Source organism: Symphalangus syndactylus, chromosome 22 (genome assembly GCF_028878055.3).
Source record: "Symphalangus syndactylus isolate Jambi chromosome 22, NHGRI_mSymSyn1-v2.1_pri, whole genome shotgun sequence".
Classification (NCBI taxonomy): Eukaryota; Metazoa; Chordata; class Mammalia; order Primates; family Hylobatidae; genus Symphalangus; species Symphalangus syndactylus.
In genome coordinates, this window is record NC_072444.2 from 30,346,592 (window position 1) to 30,370,857 (window position 24,266).

The 24,266-nt window shown below is 46.9% G+C and overlaps 1 protein-coding gene and 1 non-coding gene across 2 annotated transcripts in view; one reads left to right on the forward strand and one right to left on the reverse strand.

The window, feature by feature from the left end:
- Positions 1-24,266, forward strand: part of NOL9 (nucleolar protein 9) — a 33,869-nt gene that overhangs the window by 4,385 nt on the left and 5,218 nt on the right. Inside the window, exons 3-11 of the mRNA XM_055262164.2 lie at positions 711-838; positions 5,198-5,333; positions 5,456-5,552; positions 8,422-8,519; positions 17,370-17,531; positions 18,051-18,348; positions 18,729-18,840; positions 21,621-21,798; positions 24,013-24,146. Coding sequence (XP_055118139.1) covers positions 711-838; positions 5,198-5,333; positions 5,456-5,552; positions 8,422-8,519; positions 17,370-17,531; positions 18,051-18,348; positions 18,729-18,840; positions 21,621-21,798; positions 24,013-24,146 — 1,343 coding nt within the window. The remainder of the gene's footprint in view (positions 1-710; positions 839-5,197; positions 5,334-5,455; positions 5,553-8,421; positions 8,520-17,369; positions 17,532-18,050; positions 18,349-18,728; positions 18,841-21,620; positions 21,799-24,012; positions 24,147-24,266) is intronic.
- On the reverse strand, positions 9,535-9,644 carry LOC129472836 (U6 spliceosomal RNA). Its single transcript, XR_008654104.1, has one exon. It is a non-coding gene; the product is annotated as a U6 spliceosomal RNA (small nuclear RNA).

A 24,266-nucleotide genomic window follows, 5' to 3' on the forward strand; every position in this document is an offset into this window, starting at 1 on the left:
AGAACTGGGTAATTTACTGAGGGCCTACTGTAATAAGGCTAATTAATAATTTTTAGGGCCAGGCGCGGTGGCTCACGCCTGTAATCCCAGCACTTCGGGAGGCCGAGGCGGGCGGATCACGAGGTCAGGAGATCGAGACCATCCTGGCTAACACAGTGAAACCCTGTCTCTACTAAAAATGCGAAAAATTAGCCGGGCGTGGTGGCAGGCACCCGTAGTCCCAGCTACTCGGGAGGCTGAGACAGGAGAATGGCGTGAACCCGGGAGGCAGAGCTTGCAGTGAGCCAAGATCATGCCACTGCACTCCAGCCTGGGCGACAGAGCGAGACTCTGTCTCAAAAAAAAAAAATTATTTTAGATGCTTACTATGGTCTAGACAGTGTGCTAAGGACTTTGCTGTATCTATATAAACCCTTACAAGGGTCCTGAGAGTGAAAATACTATTGTTATCACCATTTTACTGACAAGAAAAATTGTTCAAGTCCACAAAATTATTATGTGGCAAACCTTGATTGACTTCTCCTCCCAGATGTGTTCTTAGTATGCAGTATGGCCCCCTGAAAAAGGCTCTCAGCCATAATTCCTACTCTCCTAAAGTTTATAGTTTAGCTGAGGAGATGGCAGTACTAAAGGGTGTGGAATGTAATGAAGTTACTCCTTCTAAGGTGGTTTATTACTGCTTCTAAGGTGGTTTATTTTTCTCTTTACAGATGACAGGCGTTGGTCGATGCAGAATTTTTCTCCTCAGTGTTCCATTGTGTTGCTAGAACATCTGAAAACTGCCACTGTAAACTTCATAACCAGCTATCCGGGTTCATCCTACATTTTTGTGCAAGAGGTAGAACCCGTTTTCACTCAGAGTTTTGCTAATTACTTGCACCAAAACAGTGATATCAAATGACTATGTAGGATGCTGTCTTGGAAGCAACAGTTTGTCTATCTAGTGCTCTTAGTCCTACAGAATGTAATACGTGTATACGGAAACTATTATGGAAAGGTATATCGTGAAAAATGTTCATCCTCCCCTCCTTAGTTTCATTCCTCAGCCACCATTTTATATCATAGTTGGTTAAGTGCTTTTTGGATTTTTATTAACACCATGCTCCAGCCCTGCTTTTTTGGTTGGTTGGTTGGTTGGTTGGTTTGTTCGTTTTTTTGAGACCGAGTCTCACTCTGTCACTCAGGCTGGAGTGCAGTGGTGCGACCTCAACCTCACTGCAACCCCACCTCCCAGAGTCAAGCAATTCTCCTGCCTCAGCCTCCCGAGTAGCTGGGATTAAAGGTGCCTGCCACCATGCCTGGCTAATTTTTGTTTTTTTGTTTTTTGTTTTGAGATGGAGTCTCTCTCTGTTGCCAGGCTGGAGTGCAGTGGTGCGATCTCGGCTCACTGCACCCTCTGCCTCCCGGGTTCAAGTGATTCTTCTGCCTCAGCCTCCCAATTAGCTAGGACCACAGGTGCATGCCACCATGCCCAGCTAATTTTTTTGTTTTTAGTACAGACAGGGTTTCACCATGTTGGCCAGGTTGGTCTAGAACTCCTGACCTCAGGTGATCTGCCCACCTCTGCCTCCCAAAGTGCTGGGATTACAGGTGTGAGCCACCACGCCTGGCCTTTTTTGGGGTTTTTAATGGTTGTCTTTATATTTCAGTTTATTGAGATAATATAAATTGTCTCTAAACTATGAATGAGTAGTTTAAATGTAGTTACATTTTCTTTTATCTCTTTCCTTACCTCTAATTTTTAACGAGTCTTAATTTTTATTACTCAAAAAGGCTTGATTTTTTATTTAGCTTTGTGACTCCGTGCTTGTGCCTTCAACACTTTTACAATGATGTTCTCCTCCTCGAGAAGGAAGGCACGCTTGATCCTGTCCTGAACACGTTTAGCACGCATGGAACCACCATAGGCTCTGCTGACATGTTTTTTGTTTTGGACAATCTCTTAAGAACTTTAGGTCTTGGCGGGGCGTGGTGGCTCACGCCTGTAATCCCAGCACTTTGGGAAGCTGAGGTGGGTGGATCACTTCAGGTCAGGAGTTCAAGACCAGCCTGGCCAACATGGTGAAACCTCATCTCTACTAAAAATACAAAAAATTAGCCGGGTGTGGGACGCGCACCTGTAATCCCAGTTACTCCAGAGGTGAGGCGGGAGAATCGCTGGAACATGGGAGGCGGAGGTTGCAGTGAGCTGAGATTGCGCCACTGCACACTCCAGCCTGGGAGACAGAGTGAGAATCCGTCTCAAAAAAAAAAGAACTTTAGGTCTCATGGCACGGACCCCTCAAAGCCTGCCTGGACCACGCCAATGCAAATTTTGGTGTTTTCCCAACCTGCTTCGTACAGAGACAAACAATTTTATTACCAGGGATTCAGGACAGCCTAGTTTTGTTAGAGGCTGTGTTGTAGGAAGCCTATGACGGTGTATTGTAGGAAAGCCTATGACGGTGTGTCAAATGCTGGACCATTCTCACTTCGTGTAGACAACGTCCCTAGAAGAGAGCTTTTATTTTTATTTTTGAGTTAAAGTCTCTGTTGCCCAGGCTGTAGCACGGTGGCAAGATCTCAGCTCACTGCAGCCTCAACCTTTCCGGGCTCAGGTGACCCTCCCACTGGAGCCTCTCAGTAGCTGGGATTACAGGTACACGCCATGGCTTCCGGCTAATTTTTGTAGTTTTTGTAGAGATAGGATTTTGCCATGTTGCCCAGGCTGGTCACGAACTCTTGGACTCAGGCAATCCACCTGCCTCCAAAAGTGCTGAGATTACAGGTGTGAGCCACTGTGTCTGGCCTCACCTCTAAATTTTTGCTGGCCGTATTATTAATTTCCTTAAGTTCTTCTTTTTTTTTTTTTTCATTTCCTTAAGTTCTATTACTATAATTGTCTCCCATGGGCCAGTAGGTGGAGTCTAATCTCCAGGACTGGCAGAAAGACTGGATATGTGAGGGATGAGGAAGAATCAAGGAATCACAGCAGGTTTTTGGCTTAACGACTGAGGTGCACGTAGTTGCCATTAACTGGGATGGGGTCACTGCAGGAGGAGTGGGTTTCCATTTGTTAACCTTGAGATGCCTGGTAGACATCAGCTGGACATGTCAAGTGGGCAGTTGAATTATGTGAGCCTGGAGTTCAGGGAAGAGTTTGGAGGTGTAAATATGGGAGCCTTCAGCAGAGAGGATACCAAGGCCACCAGATGCGATAATAATGCTGATGGAGTTGAATAGGTAGAAACAAGATGGTTCCAGCTCTGAGCCCTGGGGCACTCCAAGAAGAGGTCCAGGCAAAGATGAGGGAGCAGCAGATAGTCATTGGTTTTGGTGGAAAACCCAGTGTATGATGTCCTGTAGGTCAGGAAGTCTTTAAACAAGAGTTAACTGAACAGCAGTGGCGAAAGCTGCTGGTAGTCAGGTGAGACCTGAGAAAGTGCTGGCTGTACAGGCTGGGAAGTAGCCTGATTGGAATGGGGTCAAGAGCCTGGGCGGAGAGGGACTCACGGGCTTAGTAGTAAAGTATTTTGCTTTGGTAGAAGTTAGCTGTAAAGGGAAGAAAAGAAATGAAGCAGTAGTTGCAGGGATAAGTATGATCAGGAGAGTTTTCAAATTTTGTTAAGATGGATGAAAAAAACATGCTGGAACATGGCAAATGGGAATGATCCAGAGGAGAGGGGAGGTAACCATGCAGCAGAGAGAGGAGAGGCTGCTGGAACTATGTAAGTTGGCTACCAGGAATGGGTCCGGTTCTGGCATCATGTGGCCTTAGGAGCACAGCCAGATCATTCATAGTGGCTGGAGGAAGTCCCTAGGAGAGGGCCAGAGGAAGTAGAAGTTGTCCTCTGATTATTTCCTGCTGCACTGGGAAATGGAATCAAGGTCATCACTGTGTGAGAAGCAGATAGATATGAGGTGGGTGTGGAGAATTTGACGTGAAAGGAGAGAGGAAATGAGAGCAGGACAGCGAAGGACTGTTGTGATTGCCTTTTAGTCCACTGCAGAGTCCAGCAGCTGGACCAGGACTGCAGAGGAGGGGATGGAATTGCCTGTTCTCAAGCCTTGGTTACTGAAAGTGAATGTTCCAGATGCCATGGGGCAGCCACATTATTTTTTCATTTATTTTCAGCTTTATCTGTTTTTTTTTCTGGGACTTCATCACCACTGTTCATATTTCTTATGCTCTTTCTTGGATACTTCCCTCCCTATCCCACCCTCTGGATGCGTCAGTAGATTCTGGAGTTGTTTTTCACTTAAGGGAGATAGTAAACTTGATTATCTAATTTTGTTAGATGTTCTTGTTTTGCCCTCAGTGATTGATAATTGCACACAGTGTAGAACGGTTGGTTCAAAAGACTTTTTTCTCAAATTGTTGAAGGGCTTGTGCTGTTGTTTTCTAGGACCCAGCATTGCCAATAGGAAGCCTCACACTAGGCTGCTTCTCATTTTTTTTTTTTTTTTGAGACACAGACAGTCTCGCTCTGTCGCCCAGGCTGGAGTGCAGTGCCGCAATCTTGACTCACTGCAATCTCCACCTCCTGGGTTCAAGCAATTCTTGTGCTTCAGCCTCCCAAGTAGCTGGGATTACAGGCGTGCACCACTGCGCCCAGCCCGCTTCACATTTCTTTATGATATCTTTATTCTCAGTGTTGATGAATTGCAAGAGGATGTGCTCATGGGCGGGGCCCTTCCTTCATCCTCTTCTGTGGTGAGCTGGTTCCAACTGAGCCTTATCTGCCTCAGCAAGGGCCTACTCTTCCTTTCCTTGGGTTGCTTTCCCAGTCTTCTGGACTTCACAGACCTGTCTTCTCCCTCCTTTCAACTCTGTTTGCATATGTTCTGTCTGTGTGTTTTTGCTTTATGTTTTCAGAGGTTGTCTTGACTTGGTTCTACATCACTCACCTGGTCTAGAGCCAGGGCCTCCTGCTGAATGTTTCCTGTGCAGTCATGTCTTACCGGGCATTTTCTTTTTCTCTGGAGTCTTCTGCGGAGGCAATGGCAGCTCGGGAGAAAGCAGAAACTGAAAATAGACGTGGATAACTTCAGGAATAGAGTTGGCAACACTTGTTGATGGGTTGGATTTTGGGGCAGGAGACAAAGGGAGGAAACACTTTATCTTTTCTGGCTCACAACTGTGTGAGGCTTGATTAATTTAGTACTGAAGAAAAAAATGTGCATTTTTTCACCTTAAAGTTTAAATTGTTGATTTCAGAGTCCAATTCCCCAGATTAAACCTGAATATTTAGCCTTGAGGTCTGTTGGCATCAGAAGAGAGAAAAAAAGGAAAGGCCTTCAGTTAACTGAGAGTACCCTTTCAGCCCTGGAAGAGTTAGTCAATGTTTCCTGTGGTGAGTAATACACACTGATCACCCTGAGTGTCTGTCCACCAAACCCCCAGAGGATTATTAGTCATAATTCGAGTCCAAGGAAGACGGCTAATTCTAGCTATCAATGTTTGTTTCCCCTTCAGAAGAAGTAGATGGCTGCCCTGTCATTCTGGTTTGTGGATCCCAGGATGTTGGAAAGTCAACATTTAATAGATACCTGATTAACCAGTTGTTAAATAGGTAAGAGTGCTTTTCTTATGGCTTTGACACAATTTTAGGTTTTTGTCATGAAGTGGAATTTTTGATTTGGAGGGAGTGCTTCTTGGCTTGTAGCTAGAGATTACATACAGGTCTAAAGCTGCCCAGCTGAAGCATCTGGTCCTCACTGCCATCTGCTTTGCAGTGTGTGACAATGCTCTAGCATGGACTGACTTTGCCTTACCTGCAGACAGGCTTCCAGGAGGAGACACTTGGTCTCAGAGTCTGTATTTGTAAGTTCTGGTGTGTGTGTGTGTGTGTGTGTGTTTTCAGACAGGGTCTCCCTGAGGCTGGAGTGCAGTGGCACAGTCATACCTCATAGTCTTGAACTCCTGGGCTCAAGCGATCCTTCTGCCTCAGCCTCCTGAGCAGCTGAGACTACTGCCATGGGCCACCATGCCTGGCTAATTTTTTTATTTTAATTTTTTTTCTTTGTAGAGATGAGGTCTTGCTATGTTGCCCAGTCTGGTCTCAAACTCCTGGGAATTTTCTTTTAATTTTTTTTTTTTTGAGACCGGGTCTGTGTTGCCCAGCAAAAGGTGTAGTGGCACAAACACGGCTTGCTGCAGCCTTGACGTCCTGGGTTCAAGCAGTTCTCCCACTTCAGCCTCCCAAGTAGCAGGGACCACAGTAGCACACTGCCACACCTGGCAAGTTGTTTGTTTTTGAGACAGAGTTTTGCTCTTGTCACCCAGGCTGGAGTGCAATGGTGTGTTCTCTGCTCACTGCAACCTCCACCTCCCAGGTTCAAGTGATTCTCCTACCTCAGCCTCCCAAGTAGCTGGGATTACAGGCGTGCACCACCACACCTGGCTAATTTTTGTATTTTTAGTAGAGACAAGGTTCCACCATGTTGGTTAGGCTGGTCTCGAAATCCTGACCTCAGGTTATCTGCCCACCTCAGCCTCCCAAAGTGCTAGGATTACAGGCGTGAGCCACCACGCCCAGCCTCTGGCTAGTTTTTTTTGTTTGTTTTGCTTTTGTAGACAGAGGATCTTGCCATGTTGCCGAGGCTGGTCTTGAACTCCTGGGCTCAAGCATTCCTCCTACCTTGGCCTCACAAAGTGCTGCGATTACGGATGTAAGCCACCATGCCAGATCTGAAATTTTACCTTTAAAACAACAACAGAGGTGGGTTATGGTGGCTTACATCTGCAGTCACAGCACTTTGGGAGGCCAAAGTGGGAGGCTGGCTTGAGCCAAGGAGTTCGAGTCTACAGTGAGCTATGTCACACCACTGCACTCCAGCCTGGGCAACAGAGTGACACTATGTCTCAAAATAAATAAATAAATGAAGGCTGTAATCCCAAGCCTTTGGGGGGCTGAGGCAGGTGGATCACGAGGTCAGGAGATCGAGGCCATCCTGGCTAACACGGGGAAACCCTGTCTCTACTAAAAATACAAAAAATTGCCAGGCGTGCTGGTGGGCGCCTGTAGTCCCAGCTACTTGGGAGGCTGAGGCAGGAGAATGGCGTGAACCCGGGAGGAGGAGCTTGCAGTGAGCCGAGACGGTGCCACTGCACTCCAGCCTGGGTGACAGAGCGAGACTGTCTCAAAAAAAAAAAAAAAAAAGAAAAGAAAAAAAGGCTGGGCACTGTGGCTTCTGCCTATAATCCCAGCACTTTGGGAAGCTGAGGTAGGAGGATTGCATGACCCTAAGAGTTTCGGACCAGCCTGGGCAATGTAATGAGACCCTGTCTCTACAAAAAATTTAGAAATTAGCAGGGCATGGTGGCATGTGCCTGTGGTCCCAGCTACTTGGGAGGCTAAGGAGGGAGTATTGCTTGAGCCCAGGAGGTCGAGGCTGCAGTGAGTTCTGATCACTGCACTCCAGCCTGGGTGACTCGGTGACACCCTGTCTCAAGAAAAAATAAACTTATATGAAAGATGGCTGAGTGTGGTAGCTCATGCCTGTAATCCCAGCACTTTGGGAGGCCGAGGCAGGTGGATCACTTGAGTTCAGGAGTTCAAGACCAGCCTGGCCAACATGGTGAAACCCCGTCTCTGCTAAAAATACAAAAATCAGCCAGGCACGGTGGCTCACGCCTGTAATCCCAGCACTTTGGGAGGCTGAGGCAGGTGGATCACGAGGTCAGGAGATCGAGACCATCCTGGCTAACACGGTGAAACCCCGTCTCTACTAAAAGTAGAAAAAGTTAGCCGGGTGTGGTGGCACATGCCTGTAATCCCAGCTACTTGGGAGGCTGAGGCAGGAGAATTGCTCAAGCCTGGGAGACGGAGGTTATAGTGAGCCAAGATCACGCCACTGCACTCCAACCTGGGCGACAGAGCGAGACTCTGTCTCAGAAAAAAAAAAAAAATTCAGCAGGGCGCGGTGGCTTACGCCTATAATCCCAGCACTTTGGGGGACCGAGGTGGGCAGATCACGAGGTGAGGAGATCAAGACCATCCTGGCTAACATGGTGAAACCCCATCTCTACTAAAAATACAAAAATTAGCTGGGCATGGTGGCAGGTGCCTGTAGTCCCAGCTACTTGGGAGGCTGAGGCAGGAGAATGGCGTGAACCCGGGAGGTGGAGCTTGCAGTGAGCTGAGATTGCGCCACTGCACTCCAGCCTGGGCAACAGAGTGAGACACCATCGCAAAACAAAAAAAAAAATCTGAAAGAGCAAGTTGTATCCATGTTACAAATGGACATTGTGACCACGCCTGCACCGCATTTCTCTGGACTCGTTTTTAAACAGCGGTTGTCATCTTGAGACTTCACTTCTAAAGTACTGTGTGTGGTGGATTATGCCTGTGCGTCACATGAAATCTTTACTGTCTGATTATCCTTTCTACCGAGTAAATCTAGTTAGGATTTTCTTTTTTCTTTTTTAAAAATTTGCAGTCTTCCCTGCGTTGACTATTTGGAATGTGATCTGGGACAGACAGAATTTACCCCTCCTGGTTGCATTTCTTTGCTTAATATTACAGAACCAGTTCTGGGTATGTATTACGTATTTCTCGAATGTCTTGGTTTTATGAAAGTCGTATGTGATGATGCTTACAAAAACTCAGAAATAGAAGAGTATAAAATATTAAAAGTGAACATGCACCTATCAAACTCAACTACCTAAACCAAGAAATTAATACTGAATCAATACTGGTAATCAGGCTGCCTGTAGTGGCTCACACTTGTAATCCCAGCACTTTGGGAGGCTGAGGCTGGTGGATCACCTGAAGTAGGGAGTTCAAGACAAGCCTGGCCAACATTGGGGAAACCCCGTCTCTACTACAAATGCAAAAATTAGCTGGGCATAGTGGTGCATGCCCGTAGTCCCAGCTACTCGGGAGGCTGAAGCAGGAGAATTGCTTGACCGGTTGATGGAGGTTGCAATGAGCTGAGGTCAAGCCACTGACTCCAGCCTGGGTGACAGCAAGTCTCTGTCTCAAAACCCAAAAAACAAAAATTAGCTGGGTTTGGTGGCACGTGCCTATAGTCCCAGCTACTTGGGAGGCTAAGGCAGGAGAATCGCATGAACCCAGGGAGTGGAGGTTGCAGTGAGCCAAGATCATGCCACTGCACTCCAACCTGCGCAACAGAGCGAGATTCTATCTCAAAAAAAAAAAAAAAAAGCTGTTCACCAGTCTACAGATTTTACTGAAAATTCACCAGTTATCCTAATGTCCTTTATCTGCTTCAGAACTTAACCCACAATTCTACATCGCTTTGAAAAAAATAATATGTTGGCTAGGCGCGGTGGCTCACGCTTGTAATCTCAGCACTTTGGGAGGCCGAGGCGGGCGGATCACGAGGTCAGGAGATCGAGACCACGGTGAAACCCCGTCTCTACTAAAAATACAAAAAAATTAGCCGGGCGTGGTGGCGGGCGCCTGTAGTCCCAGCTACTCGGAGAGGCTGAGGCAGGAGAATGGCGGGAACCCGGGAGGCGGAGCTTGCAGCGAGCCGAGATTGTGCCACTGCACTCCAGCCTGGGTGACAGAGCGAGACTCCGTCTCAAAAAAAAAAAAAAAAAGAAAAAAATAATATGTTATCCTTGTGCAGGGCCCATTGCCAGTCTTCTCTGTATCATTCCAGTTTTTTAGTGTATGTGCTGCTGGAGTAAGTACCACCTTGCTTGCTTTTTTTTTTAAGATGGAGTCTTGCTTTGTCACCCAAGCAGGCTGGAGTGCAGTGGCGTGATCTGTGCTCACTGTAACCTCCGCCTCCTGAGTTCGAGCCATTCTCCTGCGTCAGCCTCCTGAGTAGCTGTGACTGCAGGCGCGCACCACCATGCCCAGCTAAATTTGTATTTTTAGTAGAGACGGTTTCACCATGTTGGCCAGGCTGGTCTTGAACTCCTGACCTCAGGTCATCCACTCACCTCCGACTCCCAAGTGCTGGGATTATAGGCATGAGCCACTGTGCCTGGCCACAACTTTTTTTGTTGTGTGTGCAACGTGGTGAGACCGTCTCTACAAAAAATTTAAAAATTAGTCGGGTGTGGTTTTTTGTCATCCCAAAATGAAAACTGTACTCATTAAAGAATAACTCTCGGCTGGGCGTGGTGGCTTATGTCTGTAATTCCAGCACTTTGGGAGGCCAAGGCGGGTGGATCACGAGGTCAGGAGATCGAGACCATCCTGGCTAACATGGTGAAACCCTGTCTGTACTAAAAATACAAAAACTTAGCCGAGCGTAGTGGTGGGCGCCTGTAGTCCTAGCTACTCGGGAGGCTGAGGCAGGAGAATGGCGTGAACCCAGGAGGTGGAGGTTGCAGTGAGCTGAGATCGCACCACCGCACTCCAGCCTGGGCGACAGAGCGAGACTCCGTCTCAAAAAAAAAAAGAAAAAGAATAACTCTCCTTGGGAGGCTGAGGCAGGAGAATCGCTTGAACCTGGGAGGCAGAGGTTGCGGTGAGCCGAGATCGCACCATTGCACTCCAGCCTGGGCAACAAGAGCAAAACTCTGTCTCAAAAAAAAAAAAAAAAAAAGAGTAACTCCCTCTTGTCTTGTCCTCTGCTAGCCCCTAGAGACTTCACCTCTGTTCTACTTTTTGTCCCTATGAATTTGGCTGTTCTCATGTAAGTGGAGTCATGCAATACTTATCCTTTGTCTGGCTTATTTCACTCAGCATAGTATTGTCAAAATCCATCCATGTTGTAGCATGTATCAAAATTTAATTCCTGGCCAGGTGCCATCGCTCACACCTATAATCCCAGCACTTTGGGAGGCCAAGGTGGGCAGATTGCTTGAGCCTGGGAGTTTGAGACCAGGGTAGCATGGTGAAACCCAGTCCCTATAAAAAAAATACAAAAATTAGCTGGGCTTGGTGGTCCATGCCTATAGTCCCAGATATCTGGGAGTCTGAGGCAGGAGGATCACTTGAACCTGGGAGGTAGAGGCTGCAGTGAGCTGAAATTGCACCATTACACTCAAGCCTGGGTGACGGAGTGAGATTCTGTCTCAAAAAATAATAATAATTCCTTTTGATGGCTGAATGTTATTCAATTGTATGTGTATATCACATTTAGTTTATCCATTCAGCTGTTGATGGACACTTGGGTTTTTTCCACATTTTGGCTTTGGTGAATAATCCTGCTATGAACATGGGTATTCAAATATCTCCTCCAGATCCTGCTTTCAGTTCTTTCAGGTATATACCGAGGAGTGGAATTGCTGGGTCTTATGGTAGTTCTGTGCTTAATGTTTTGAGAACTGCCAAACTGTTTTTCACGGTAGCTGCATTTTACATTCCCAGCAGCAATGCACGAGAGTTCTGATTTCTCCGTATTCTCCACCAATGCTTATTTTGATTATAGCTGTCCGAGTTTGTGTGAAGTAATGTCTCATTTTGGTTTTGATTTACATTCCCTTAAATGACTAATGATGTTGAGCATGTGCTTATTGGCCATTTGTATATCTTCTTTGGAGAAATGTCTATTCCAGTCCTTAAATATTGCTTGTGTGTTTTTTTTTTGTTGTTGTTGTTTTGTTTTTTTTTTTTTTGAGACAGTCTTGCTCTTTCGCCCAGGCTGAGGTGCAGTGGCGTGATCTCGGCTCATTACAGCCTCCACCTCCCGGGTTCAAGCAGTTCTCCTGCCTCAGCCTTCCACGTAGCTGGAACTACATGATGCCTGGCTAATTTTTGTATTTTTAGTAGAGATAGGGTTTCACCACATTGGCCAGGCTGGTCTCTAACTCCTGGCCTCAGGCGATCCACCTGCCTCAGCATCCCAAAGTGCTGGGATTACAGGCATGAGCCACCGCACCCAGCCTGCTTGTTTTTTTGTTTGTTTGTTTGTTTTCCTTTTTGAGACAGAGTGCCGAGGCTGGAGTGAAGTAGTGTGATCTTGATTCACTGCAACTTCCGCCTCCCGGGTTCAAGTGATTCTCCTGCCTCAGCCTCCCGAGTAGCTGGGATTATAGATGCCCACCACCACGCCCAGCTAATTTTTTGTATTTTTAGTAGAGATGGGGTTTCACCATGTTGGCCAGGCTGGTCTCGAACTCCTGACCTCAGATGATCCGCCTGCCTCGGCCTCCTGAAGTGCCTGGATTACAGGCATGAGCCACGGCATCCGGCCCTGGCCTGCTTGTTTTTGAATTGGATTGTTACTTTTTGTTGAGTTCAGTCGTTCTTCATATTAATAGTAGTTCTTTATATTAATCCTTTATGAGATACACAATCTGCATATGTTTTCTCGTGTTATGTAGGTTGTTGTCTTTTTGCTTTCTTGACAGTATCCTTTGATGCACAGTTCTTAATTTTGATGAAATTCAGTGTATTTTTTCACTTGTTGCCTATGCTTTTGGTGTTATATCCTTGAAATCATTACTAAATCTAATGTCATCATGATTTTCTCTAATGTTTTTTTGTAAGAGCTTTATAGTTTTTAACTTTTTAAATTTTTTTATTTTGAAATTTTTCAGCCTGAATATGTTTGTTCAGTTTTTACTCTTTTTTTTTTTTTTTTAAAGACGGAGTCTCGCTTTGTCGCCCAGGCTGGAGTGCAGACGGGGTTTCACCGTGTTAGCCAGGATGGTCTTGATCTCCTGACCTCATGATCCACCTGCCTCGGCCTCCCAAAGTGCTGGGATTACAGGTGTGAGTCACTGCACCCAGCCCAGTTTTTTCTCTTAAGTTTAGGTTTTTGGCCGGGCGCGGTGGCTCACGCTTGTAATCCCAGCACTTTGGGAGGCCGAGGCGGATGGATCACGAGGTCAGGAGATCGAGACCACGGTGAAACCCCGTCTCTACTAAAAAATACAAAAAAAATTAGCCGGGCGCGGTGGCTGTAGTCCCAGCTACTCGGAGAGGCTGAGGCAGGAGAATGGCGTGAACCCAGGAGGCGGAGCTTGCAGTGAGCCGAGATTGCGCCACTGCACTCCAGCTTGGGTGACAGAGCGAGACTCCATCTCAAAAAAAAAAAAAAAAAAAAAAAAAGTTTAGGTTTTTGATCCATTTTGAATTAATATTTTCACATGGTGTAAGGAATTGGTCCAGCTTCTTTCTTTTGAATATAGATATTGAGATTTTCCACCACCATTTGTTGAAAAGACTATCTTGAAGATTGTTTGATCTTACATGTATGGGCTTATTTCCTGGTTCCGTTTCTGTTTCATCGGTCTACATGTCTGTCCTTGACCCAGTATCATATTGTTTTAATTACTATAGCTTTTCGATAAGTTTTGAAGTCAGTACAAGTGCCTTACCCATTTTTCAGTTGGGTTATTTGTTTTCTTGCTGTTGAGTTTCTTGTGTTCCTTACATATTTTGGATATTAACTCCTTACCAGATGGATGATTTACAAACGTTTTCTCCCATTCTGAGGGATGTCTCTTTGTAAATTGTTTCCTTTGTTATGCAGAAGCTTTTTAGTTTGATGCCATCTCATTTGTCTGTTGTTAACCTTTGTTTTCAGGGTCATATCCAAAAAATTGTTACCTAGACCAATGTCATGAAGCTTTTCCTCTAGTAGGTTTACAGTTTCAGGTCTTAATACTCAAGTCTTTATTCCATTTTGAGTTGATTTTTGTATATGGTGTTTGATAAGGATATCTAGTATCCTTGTCCCCGTGGATAGCCAGATTTCCTGGCCTTATTTATTGAAGACTGTCCTTCCCCCTTGTTTTGTTATTAGCACCTTTGTCAGAAATCAATTGGCTGTAAATGCATTGTTTATTTCCGGGCTTTCTATGCTGTTCCACTGGGTGCTATGTCTTTTTTTTATGCCATTACCGTGCTTGGTTTCTGAGAGAGACAGGGTCTCACTCTGTCACCCAGGCTGGAGTGCATTAATTAGCACAATCATAGCTCACTGCAGCCTTGGATTCCTGGAATCAGGTGATCTGCCTCAGCTTCCCAAAGCACTGAGATGGCAGAGCCACCACGCCTGATCCTGCCATGCTGTTTTACTTAAAAAAAAAAAAAAATTAATTTAAAAATATTTATTTATTTATTGAGACAGGGTCTTGCTCTGTCACACAGGCTGGAGTACAGTGGCGTAATCACAGCTCACTGCATCCTCTACCTCCTGAGCTCAGGCTAGCCTCGCAGGTAGCTGGGAAAACAGGTATGCACCACCAAGCCTGGCTACATTTTTTTTTTAGACTTTGTAGAGACAGGGTCTCCCTATGTTGCCCAAGCTGGTCTCAAACTCCTGAGCTCAAGTGATCCTCCCACCTAAGCCTCCCATAGTCCTGAGATTACAAGTGTGAGCCACTGCACCTGGCCTTATTTTTTCCTTTGAGACGGGGTCTCAGTCTGTCACTCAGGCTGGAGTGCAGTGGTGTGATCATAGCTTACTGCAACCTCAAGCTCCTGGGCTGAAGGGATCCTCCTACCTCACTTGAGTAGATAGGATGACAGCTATTATTAGCGCCCTCACCTGGCTAATTTTTTTTATTGTATTGTATTGTATTGTATATTTTAAATTTTATTTTAATTGAGACAGAGCCTCGCTATGTTGCCCAGGCTGGACTGCAGTGGCGTGATCTTGGCTCACTGCAAGCTCCGCTTCCTGGGTTCATGCCATTCTCCTGCCTCAGCCTCCCGAGTAGCTGGAACCACAGGCGCCCGCCACAACGCCCAGCTAATTTTTTGCATTTTTAGTAGAGACGGGGTTTCACCACGTTAGCCAGGATGGTCTCCATCTCCTGACCTCATGATCCACCCGCCTCGGCCTCCTAAAGTGCTGGGATTATAGGCGTGAGCTACTGCACCCGGCCCACACCTGGCTAATTTTTGAACAATTATTCGTAGAGGCAGTGTCTCACTTTGTAGCCCGGTCTGGACCATGCTCATTTAATTATAACTGCTTTTGAAGTCAGAGAATGTGATACCTCCAGCTTTTTTTTTTTTTTTTTTTTTTTTTTTTGAGACGGAGTTTCGCTCTTGTTGCCCAGGCTGGAGTGCAATAGCACGATCTCGGCTCACTGCAACCTGTGCCTCCTGGGTTCAAGCGATTCTCCTGCCTCAGCCTCCCCAGTAGCTGGGATTACAGGCACCCACCACCATGCCTGGCTAATTTTTTGGATTTTTAGTAGAGGCGAGGGTTCACCATGTTGGCCAGGCTGGTCTCGAACTCCTGACCTCAGGTGATCCACCTGCCTTGGCCTCCCAAAGTTCTAGAATTATAGGTGTAAGCCACCATGCCCAGCTGACCCTGTCTTAAAAAAAAAAAACAAAGACAAGAAAACTTGGCTCTCATTTTTCTGAATACATTATGTGTACAATATCCCTATGTATAAGCAGCCGCTCTGCCCTGCCGGCCACCTCCTAGGACCTGTCTGTCTACTGAGCTCCTCTTACGTCCTAGGTCCTGACTGCACCCTTGGACTGGGCCCTCCAGCTGTACTGACCCTGGCTACTCCATGGCTCCATCCTTTTTTGGGCACTGTCTTAACTTTCAGGCAAAACAGGAAGTTCTGGGGTCATCTTTCACTTTCTCTTCCATAACCTTGGAATGAGCTATTTTTCCCGAAAGCCCTGGCTCCTTTTTGTGGAGAGATATTGAAACCAGAGTTTCAGTACTGTGCACGCTTGTTGCCTCTGGTGTGTCATTGTTTCTAGATCCCCACAGTGCATAGAGCTAGCATATATTGCATATTTAAACCCAGACATACATATGTATATGTGTATGTATGCATATAGATCTATACTTCTGTAGATACCTTTTCTACCTATTTCATTAAAACCAGGCACGGTGCTTCATGCCTGTAATCCTAGCACTGTGGGAGGCCGAGGCAGGTGGATCACTTGAGGTCAGGAGTTTGAGACCAACTTACTTGGCCAACGTAGCAAAACCTCATCTCTACTAAAAAATTCAAAAATTAGCCAGGTGTGGTGGCGAGTGCCTGTAATCCCAGCTACTTGGGAGGCTGAGGCAGGAGAATCACTTGAACTCAGGAGGTGGAGGTTGCAGTGAGTTGAGATTGCGCCACTGCACTCCAGCCTGGATGACAGAGTGAGACTCCCTCTCAAAAAAATAAAAAGAAAAAAGAGAGCGAGCCATGAGTTTCCGACTCATCCGATTCCAGCTTAACACTCCAGGGGTCACTCTCGTTAGCCCTCCTCACTTTCATATTTGTAAGTTCTTTCTCTGGTGGTAAGAAACCTGGCTATGATTATTTACAATATATTTGCATATTTGCTCAGTCTTCTCGAAACTATACAGGCCACACCCTCTGCTGCTGGCTGCCCCACATCCCTGCCCTTACTGGCCCCAACCTTCAAGGGAGCCTCGCTGGCTGAACTCCCAGCTCCCATCATAGTGGCCACTCTGACGGTTGAGTCTGTCACAGATGGCCTTGCTGCAATCACACTGACGCAGGCCCTCTCCCTTCTGACCCTGTCACACACGGTCCTGGTCACTGGCCTGCTGACTGTGCTGGCCCTGCCCTCATTGAACTGCTCAGCTCCCTGTCCCTGGCCAGAGGAGATATGTCATGATTAGCAGTGTGAACGCAGGAGCCGGGCCCCCTGGGTTTAAGCCAGCTTGCTGTTTACTGACTGGCTGACCTTGTTCAGGTTGATCTCTTTCCCAATTTCCTCATCTGTAAAAACGAGGATACTACTACCTGCCACAGGGTTATGAAAATTAAAGGCTCTTGGCTGGGCATGGTGGCTCATGCCTGTAATCCCAGCACTTTGGGAGGCTGAGGTGGGTAGATCACCTGAGGTTGGGAGTTCAAGACCAGCCTGACCAACATGGAGAAACCCCGTCTCTACTAAAAATACAAAATTAGCCGGGTGTGGTGGCACATGCCTGTAATCCCAGCTACTTGGGAGGCTGAGGCAGGAGAATCGCTTGAACCCGGTAGGTGGAGGTTGCGGTGAGCCAAGATTGTGCCATTGTAGTCCAGCCTGGGCAACAAGAGTGAAACTCTGTCTAAAAAAAAAAAAAAAAGAAAGAAAATTAGAGGCTCTATGTGAAGGGCCTACAACAGAATCATTGCTGTAAGACACACATGGCTATTCATTGCCCATTCATTGGGATAGAAGCCCTGCGAGGGTGGGGGTGTTTGTCTGTTTTGTTTACAGATATGTCCCAAATCACTGGAACAAGCCCAGCAGTTAGCAGATTTGTGTGTTCGCTGAATGAATGGCCATGTTAGGACATAATTGGCATTAGCCGTTGATGTGAAAGTGAGCATGTCTTTGTGTTAAGTTGAAAGTTTAGATTTCCAAAAAATGGAATTAGAGTATTCCTGTAGGTAGGATGGTCTCAGATTTCCTAAGGTTCTTTGTTAGTGATAACGGCTGAAACAAAACCCTCACCGCCTTTTAAGTAGCCAGGATTGATCACTCATCTTACCTTACTCATCTGATTACTCATCTTTATCTTTTTAGGACCACCTTTCACTCACCTGAGGACTCCACAGAAGATGGTATATTATGGGAAACCTTCTTGTAAAAACAACTACGAGAATTACATTGACATAGTGAAGTATGTGTTCAGCGCTTACAAGAGAGAGTCCCCTCTCATCGTCAACACTATGGGATGGGTTTCAGGTAAGCCTGCGTTTGCACGTCTGCAAGGGAAGGACAGGCAGTGTGAGTACTGTTAGTTTCAGACATCCATGTTAAAGCCCAGTGTTTTGTTTTTTGTTTTTAATTGAGGCAGGGTCTCACTCTGTCGCCCAGGCTGGAGTGCAATGGCGTGATCTCGGCTCGTTGCATCCTCTGCCTCCCAGGCTCAAACAGTCCTCCCATCTCTGCTTCCAGAGTAGCTGGGACCACAGGCGTGTGCCACTCTGCCCAGCTAATTTTTGTAGTTTTAGTAGAGATGGGGTTTTGCCATGTTGGCCATGCTGATCTTGAACTTCTGGCCTCAAGTGATCCGCCCACCTTGGCCTGCCAAGACACGCTGGGATTACAAACATGAGCCGCTGCGCCCAGCGGAAGTCCAACGTATTGATGGTTTATTTGTCTTAGAACAAATGCACCTATTTGTCATAGGAGCATGTCACTGTTCTTGAGTGCGTCACTGTTCTTGAGTGCATCAGCTGTGCTAATGTCTCTTCCCCACAGACCAGGGACTCCTGCTTCTCATTGATCTGATCCGATTGCTGTCTCCCAGCCACGTGGTTCAGTTCCGCTCTGACCACAGTAAATATATGCCAGACCTCACCCCGCAGTATGTAGATGACATGGATGGCTTGTACACAAAAAGCAAGACCAAGATGAGAAATCGACGCTTCAGACTCGCAGCATTTGCAGATGCTTTGGAATTTGCTGATGAAGAAAAAGAGAGTCCAGTTGAGTTCACTGGACATAAACTGATAGGTGTTTATACAGACTTTGCATTCAGAATAACTCCAAGAAATAGGTAACTAACCCTCATTTGGCTGAAGAATTATTTTTCCTTCCGTCGAAAAAGGCCTGCCGTTCTCAATTCCTCTAAAGGCCTGAGTCCTCTAAAATCTTCAGGTCTTTATCACAGCTGTGCATTTACAAAGAAGAATCAGTTGTTTTCTGAACTGTTATGTTTTCAGTGGAACTATCCAGAAGTGTCCCCTGCCTCTGGCTGCCAGCAACTTTGACTTAAAGGAGAGTCTTTACGCTTCCTGTTTTTCCAGTTGGAGTCTGTCAAGGGGGGCAGTGTTGGAAAGCCCAGTACTCTGAAAATGTGACCTCTGTGATGACAGGTGTGGGAGGTGGCCTTTGAGGGTTAAATGTCTACTTATCTTGTTGTGATTTGCCTTTCAGAGAGTCACATAACAAAATTCTTCGAGATCTGTCCATCTTGAGTTACCTTAGCCAGCTGCAGCCCCCGATGCCCAAACCACTTTCTCCTTTACATAGCTTGACACCCTATCAGGTAATCTGAACTTACAGGAGAAATTGTCTTCATTTTGTTACACACTTGTGTGGTTTTCTGTATGCTGGGCACTCTTCTAACCACTTCATAACTCCTCGCTCATTTAATCCTCAGAACATCCCAGTGACACAGGTTGTATCATTATTCCCACTTTACAGATGGGGAAATAATGTGTAGAGAGGCTGAGGGACTCAGCACTAGGGGCCAGGCTGGCATGCAGGCCCAGGCAGTTCAGCTCCAGTGACTGCTCTTAGCCACGGTTCTGTGCTGGGGATAAGTGTGACTCCGTGCTGGGTTTGAATGTCCCACCTGGTCGCAGGGGCTGCTCCAGCACTTCCACTTTTCAGCTGTAGAGCAGGGGTGCTACTGGGCCTCAGAGAGTGAATGTGTAGATTCAGGGAGCGTTCACAGTGGAACCTGGCACCCAGAGAGCACTCTTAAAGTACTTCACATTAGCCGGGCGTGGTGGCTCACGCCTATAATCCCAGCACTTTGGGAGGCTGAGGCAGGCAGATCATGAGGTCAGGAGATCGAGGCAATCCTGGCTAACACAGTGAAACGCCCTCTCTATTAGAAATACAAAAAATTAGCCAGGCGTGGTGGCACGTGCCTATAGTCCCAGCTACACAGGAGACTGAGGCGGGAGAATCGCTTGAACCCAGGAGGCGGAGGTTGCAGTGATCTGAGATCACGACACTGCACTCCAGCCTGGGTGACAGAGCGAGATGCCGACTCAGAAAAAAAAAAAGTACTTCACATTACTGTTGTCAAAAGTAGATTCCACCACCAGAGTATTTGCAACTTGGAATCCAGGCTGCTAATAATTGTTTTGGGAGGAAAGCATGATAGTGTTAGGATTCAGGATGATGAAAAAAACAAAACTAGCGGCAGGTAGCACTTCTGAAATGCCTACTCTGTGCAGTACTCTGTTCTAAACCTGTGTAACTCCACTACTTACCATGGTCCTGTTATTATCCCCATTTTACAGATGGTAAAACCAAGGCCAGGGACTGGGAGTCAGCTTGCCCAAAATGGTGTAGTCAAAGTTGAGGCTAGGACTGAAGTCGCAGGACGCCCGACTCTGAGCCCAGGTCTGCTCTGCCGCATAGCCTGTCCGGTTTTGAGTGCTTACTCTGTGCCAGGCACTCTGCCAAGCATGGAGGGGCTCAGTGACTTCGTGGCCACCCTGTGAGAGAAAGGCTAAGACATGCTTCATTTACAGCTTTGAGCATTGGGCACTGTCAGGTGGAAGCACTTGCCTTAGGTCACATAGGCTGAAGCAGCAGACCTGGGCAGCAAGCATATGTTTCTTGGGCCCGATGGTGGCGTGGGCTCCAGGCCTCTGAGTTATCTCCCCTGGAGAGTCTAAGTCACTTTGCTAATGGGGTTTTAGTTTATGGATTATTTATTCACCTGGAGATGCTCTTTAAGTAAATGTGAAATTTATCTGCCAATACTTTAATCTGTCTTGTATTACTTCACATTTATTTATTTATTTTTTTTGAGATAGAATTTCGCTCTTGTTTTCCACGCCAGAGTGCAATGCCACGTGCTCGGCTCACTGCAATCTCCGTCTCCCGGGTTCAAGCGATTCTCCTGCGTCAGCCTCCTGAGTAGCTGGGATTACAGGCGCCTGCCACCACACCCAGCTAATCTTTTGTATTTTTAGTAGAAATGGGGTTTCACCATGTTAGCCAGGCTGGTCTCGAACTCTTGACCTCAGATGATCCACCTGCCTTGGCCTCCCAAAGTGCTGGCATTACAGGCATGTCCTCCGCGCCTGGCCACATTTATTTTTTAAATTTAAGGGTTTGTTTGTTTGTTTGTTTGTTTTTTTGGAGATAGAGTCTCTTTCACCCAGGCTGGAGTGCAGTGGCACAATCTTGGCTCACTGCAATCTCCGCTTCGTGGGTTCAAGTGATTCTTAATTCTAGTGCCTCAGCCTCCCAAGTAGCTGAGACTAAAGGCATGTGCCACCACACCTGGCTAAATTTTTGTATTTTATTTATTTACTTATAATTTTTTTTTTTTTTTGAGATGGAGTCTTGATCTGTCATTCAAATTGGAGTGCAATGGCACGATCTCAGCTCACTGCAACCTCCGCCGCCCGGGTTTAAGTGATTCTTGTGCCTCAGCCTCCCGAGTAGCTGGGACTACAGGCACACACCACCATCCCTGGCTAATTTTTGTATTTTTAGTAGAGATAGGATTTCGCCTTGTTGGCCAGGCTGGTCTCAAACTCCTGACCTCAAGTGATCAACCCACCATGGCCTCCCAAAGGGTTGAGATTATAGGCGTGAGCCACTGTGCCCAGCCTAAAGAATTGTTTATTTTATTTTTTATTTATTAATTTTTTTTTGAGACCGAGTCTTGCTCTATCGCCCAGACTGGAGTGCGGTGGCGCAATCTCCACTCACTGCAACCTCCGCCTCCCAGGTTTAAGCGATTCTCCTGCGTCAGCCTCCTGAATAGCTGGGATTACAGGCGCCTGCCACCACGCCCGGCTAATTTTATGTTTTTTTGTAGAGACAGGGTTTCACCATGTTGGTCAGGCTGGTCTTGAACTCCTGACCTCGTGATCCGCCCGCGTCGGCCTCCCAAAGTGCTGGAATTACAGACAGACGTGAGCCACTGCACCTGGCTGTTTTTATTCTTTAGAGATACTTTTGGGTAGGCACTTTGGCAGACCTATCTTTAGATAGCTGGTTAATCTACTTGTAAAAATTAAGTGGTCTTTCAAAGTAGCAATGAATAGAGTGAGATGCAAATTCATTTTCCAGGTCCCTTTCAATGCAGTTGCACTCCGGATTACCCACTCTGATGTCGCCCCTACCCATATACTATATGCTGTGAACGCCAGCTGGGTTGGTCTTTGCAAGATCCAGGATGATGTCAGAGGATACACGAATGGGCCCATCCTGCTTGCCCAGACTCCAATCTGTGACTGCTTGGGCTTTGGTAAGTCTGAGAGTGAAACATATCCATAAACCTACTGAAAAGGATCCACTGCTTCAACTGTAGATGACTGGTCTTGACCTTGTAGCTGTGTCTAAGCTACAGAGGTCAGAGAACCCCCACTCATCTATATGGCACGCCTTAGGCGCTGGAGGCCAGGAAGGAAGCAGCCATTTCTCTGCTTTATCTGCCAGCTCCTGTAAATGTAGGCTTCCCAAGGGCCTGGGCTTGGCCCTCTTCTTCTTGCTCGACACTTCTCCCCTAGGCTGTCTCAGTCACTGCTGGGTTCTAAATCCATCTTTAGGTGTTCCCTTTTTGCGGTGTCCTCCAACACAGCTGTTCATCTGCATTCCAAACCCACCTTGTCAGTGCACATCTTCACTTGAGTGCCTGACTGGCATGCAGACCTGGGACCCTCAGGACCCTCCTGCCCGCACCCTCTCCTCCTTGCGCCAGGCTCGTACTTGGTCCATTGGAAGATTCACTCTGACATCCAGGTCAGACCCTGGCCCCTCCTTGGCATCCCCTAGCCTTCATTTGCTACTTTCAGCCCACTAGATGGTCTGGTGGCTTCTGTCTTCAAAATATGTCAGCTTCTTCCACCTCTTCTCAGCATGCTAGTCAGCCACCAACGTCTACTGAAAAGTTTCTTAACTGAACTCTTCACTTCCTCTCTTAAAATTCATCCCCATAGCCAGGAATGACCTGAACCCAGGCGCAATTGTGCCACAGCCTGGCACTTCCCATCACTGAGATCTAGGGTCTGGACCAGGGCTCGAAGTGCCCAGTGGGATTGGGTCCCCACCTCCTTGACCTGCCCTGGTTTCCTGAGGTCAATAAGTGTGGAGTTTTGGAAGGGTGCTGGAGCTAAGTAATCCCAAATTAGCAAAGTCCTTAAATGCACATTTCAGATTTGGACAACACTGTATTTCTCAAAAGCATTTTCACAGAAATTGTGTCATTTAGTACAGACCATAAAGGAGGAACAGTAATGGGGAAAGATCAGGTTGTTTTCTGTATGTTCTTAGTGGTAGATTTTCCCCCTGGCCTGTACTCACCAACAATCAAGGAATTTTTTTTTTTTTTTTTCCCGAGACAGAGTCTTGCTCTGTCGCCCAGGCTGGAGTGCAATGGTGCGATCTCTGTTCACTGCAACCTCTGCCTCCCAGGTTGAAACGATTCTTCTGTCTCAGCCTCCTGAGTAGCTGGGATTACAGGCATGCGCCACCACTCCCAGCTAATTTTGTCTTTTTAGTAGAGATGGGGTTTCGCTGTGTTGGTCAGGCTGGTCTTGAACTCCTGACCTCATGATCCGCCCACCTCGGCCTCCCAAAGTGCTGGGATTACAGGCATGAGCCACTGTGCCCAGGCTGTTTTTTTTGTTTGTTTGTTTGTTTGTTTGTTTGTTTTGAGACAAAGTCAGTCTCTGTCTATTTGGGCTCACTGCAACCTCTGCCTCCTGTGTTCAAGTGATTCTTGTGTCTCAGACTCCCGAGTAGCTGGGATTACAGGTGCACGCCACCATGCCCCGCTGATTTTTGTAATGTAGGGATGGGGTTTCACCATGTTGCCCAGGCTGGTCGCAAATTCCTGACCTCATTTGATCCACCCGCCTCAGCCTCCACAGTGCTGGGATTACAGGCATAGCCACCGCAGCCGGCCCAATCTAGGACTTTTGCATGTAGACCATTTTGGTTCCTCATGGGTGAACACAGGGAAGGTACAAACTGTCCCAGTGTTCAAGAACTCCATCTCTTGACTCTTTGTATTTTGTTTTTTTGGTTTTTTTTTTTTTTTTTTGAGACAAAGTCTCACTCTGTCACCCAGGCTGGAGTGCAGTGGTGCCATCTCGGCTCACTGCAGGCTCCACCTCCCGGGTTCAAGCTATTCTTCTGTCTCAGCCTCCCGAGTAGCTGGGACTATAGGCATCTGCCACCACGCCCAGCTATTTTTTTGTATTTTTAGTATAGATGGAGTTTCACTGTGTTGCCCAAGCTGGTCTCGAACTCCTGATCTCAGGCAGTCCACCCACCTCGGCCTCCCAGAGTGCTGGGATTACAGGCGTGAGCTACTGCACCTGGCCAGCTCTTTGTATTTTCAAAACAAAACAGAGTTGAAATCAAGACTTATGTTCAAAACCATTCTGCAATTTCTAACAGTGGAGAGGTTTGATGTTTTCCAAAAGGGTGATTTTTGTGTTGTGCATGTGTCTTGAAGGCATCTGTAGAGGCATTGACATGGAGAAGCGGCTGTACCACATCCTCACCCCTGTGCCCCCGGAAGAGCTAAGGACCGTGAATTGTCTGCTCGTTGGAGCTATTGCCATTCCGCATTGTGTCCTTAAGTGCCAGGTGAGCCTTACCCCGGGCACAGTCCTGGAAGGAGACTACTGAGGTCCACAGAAGTGAGGAGCTGAAGTAGGGTCAAGGGTCATGGGAATGGGTGATCTGGGAAACCTATACTTTATTGTA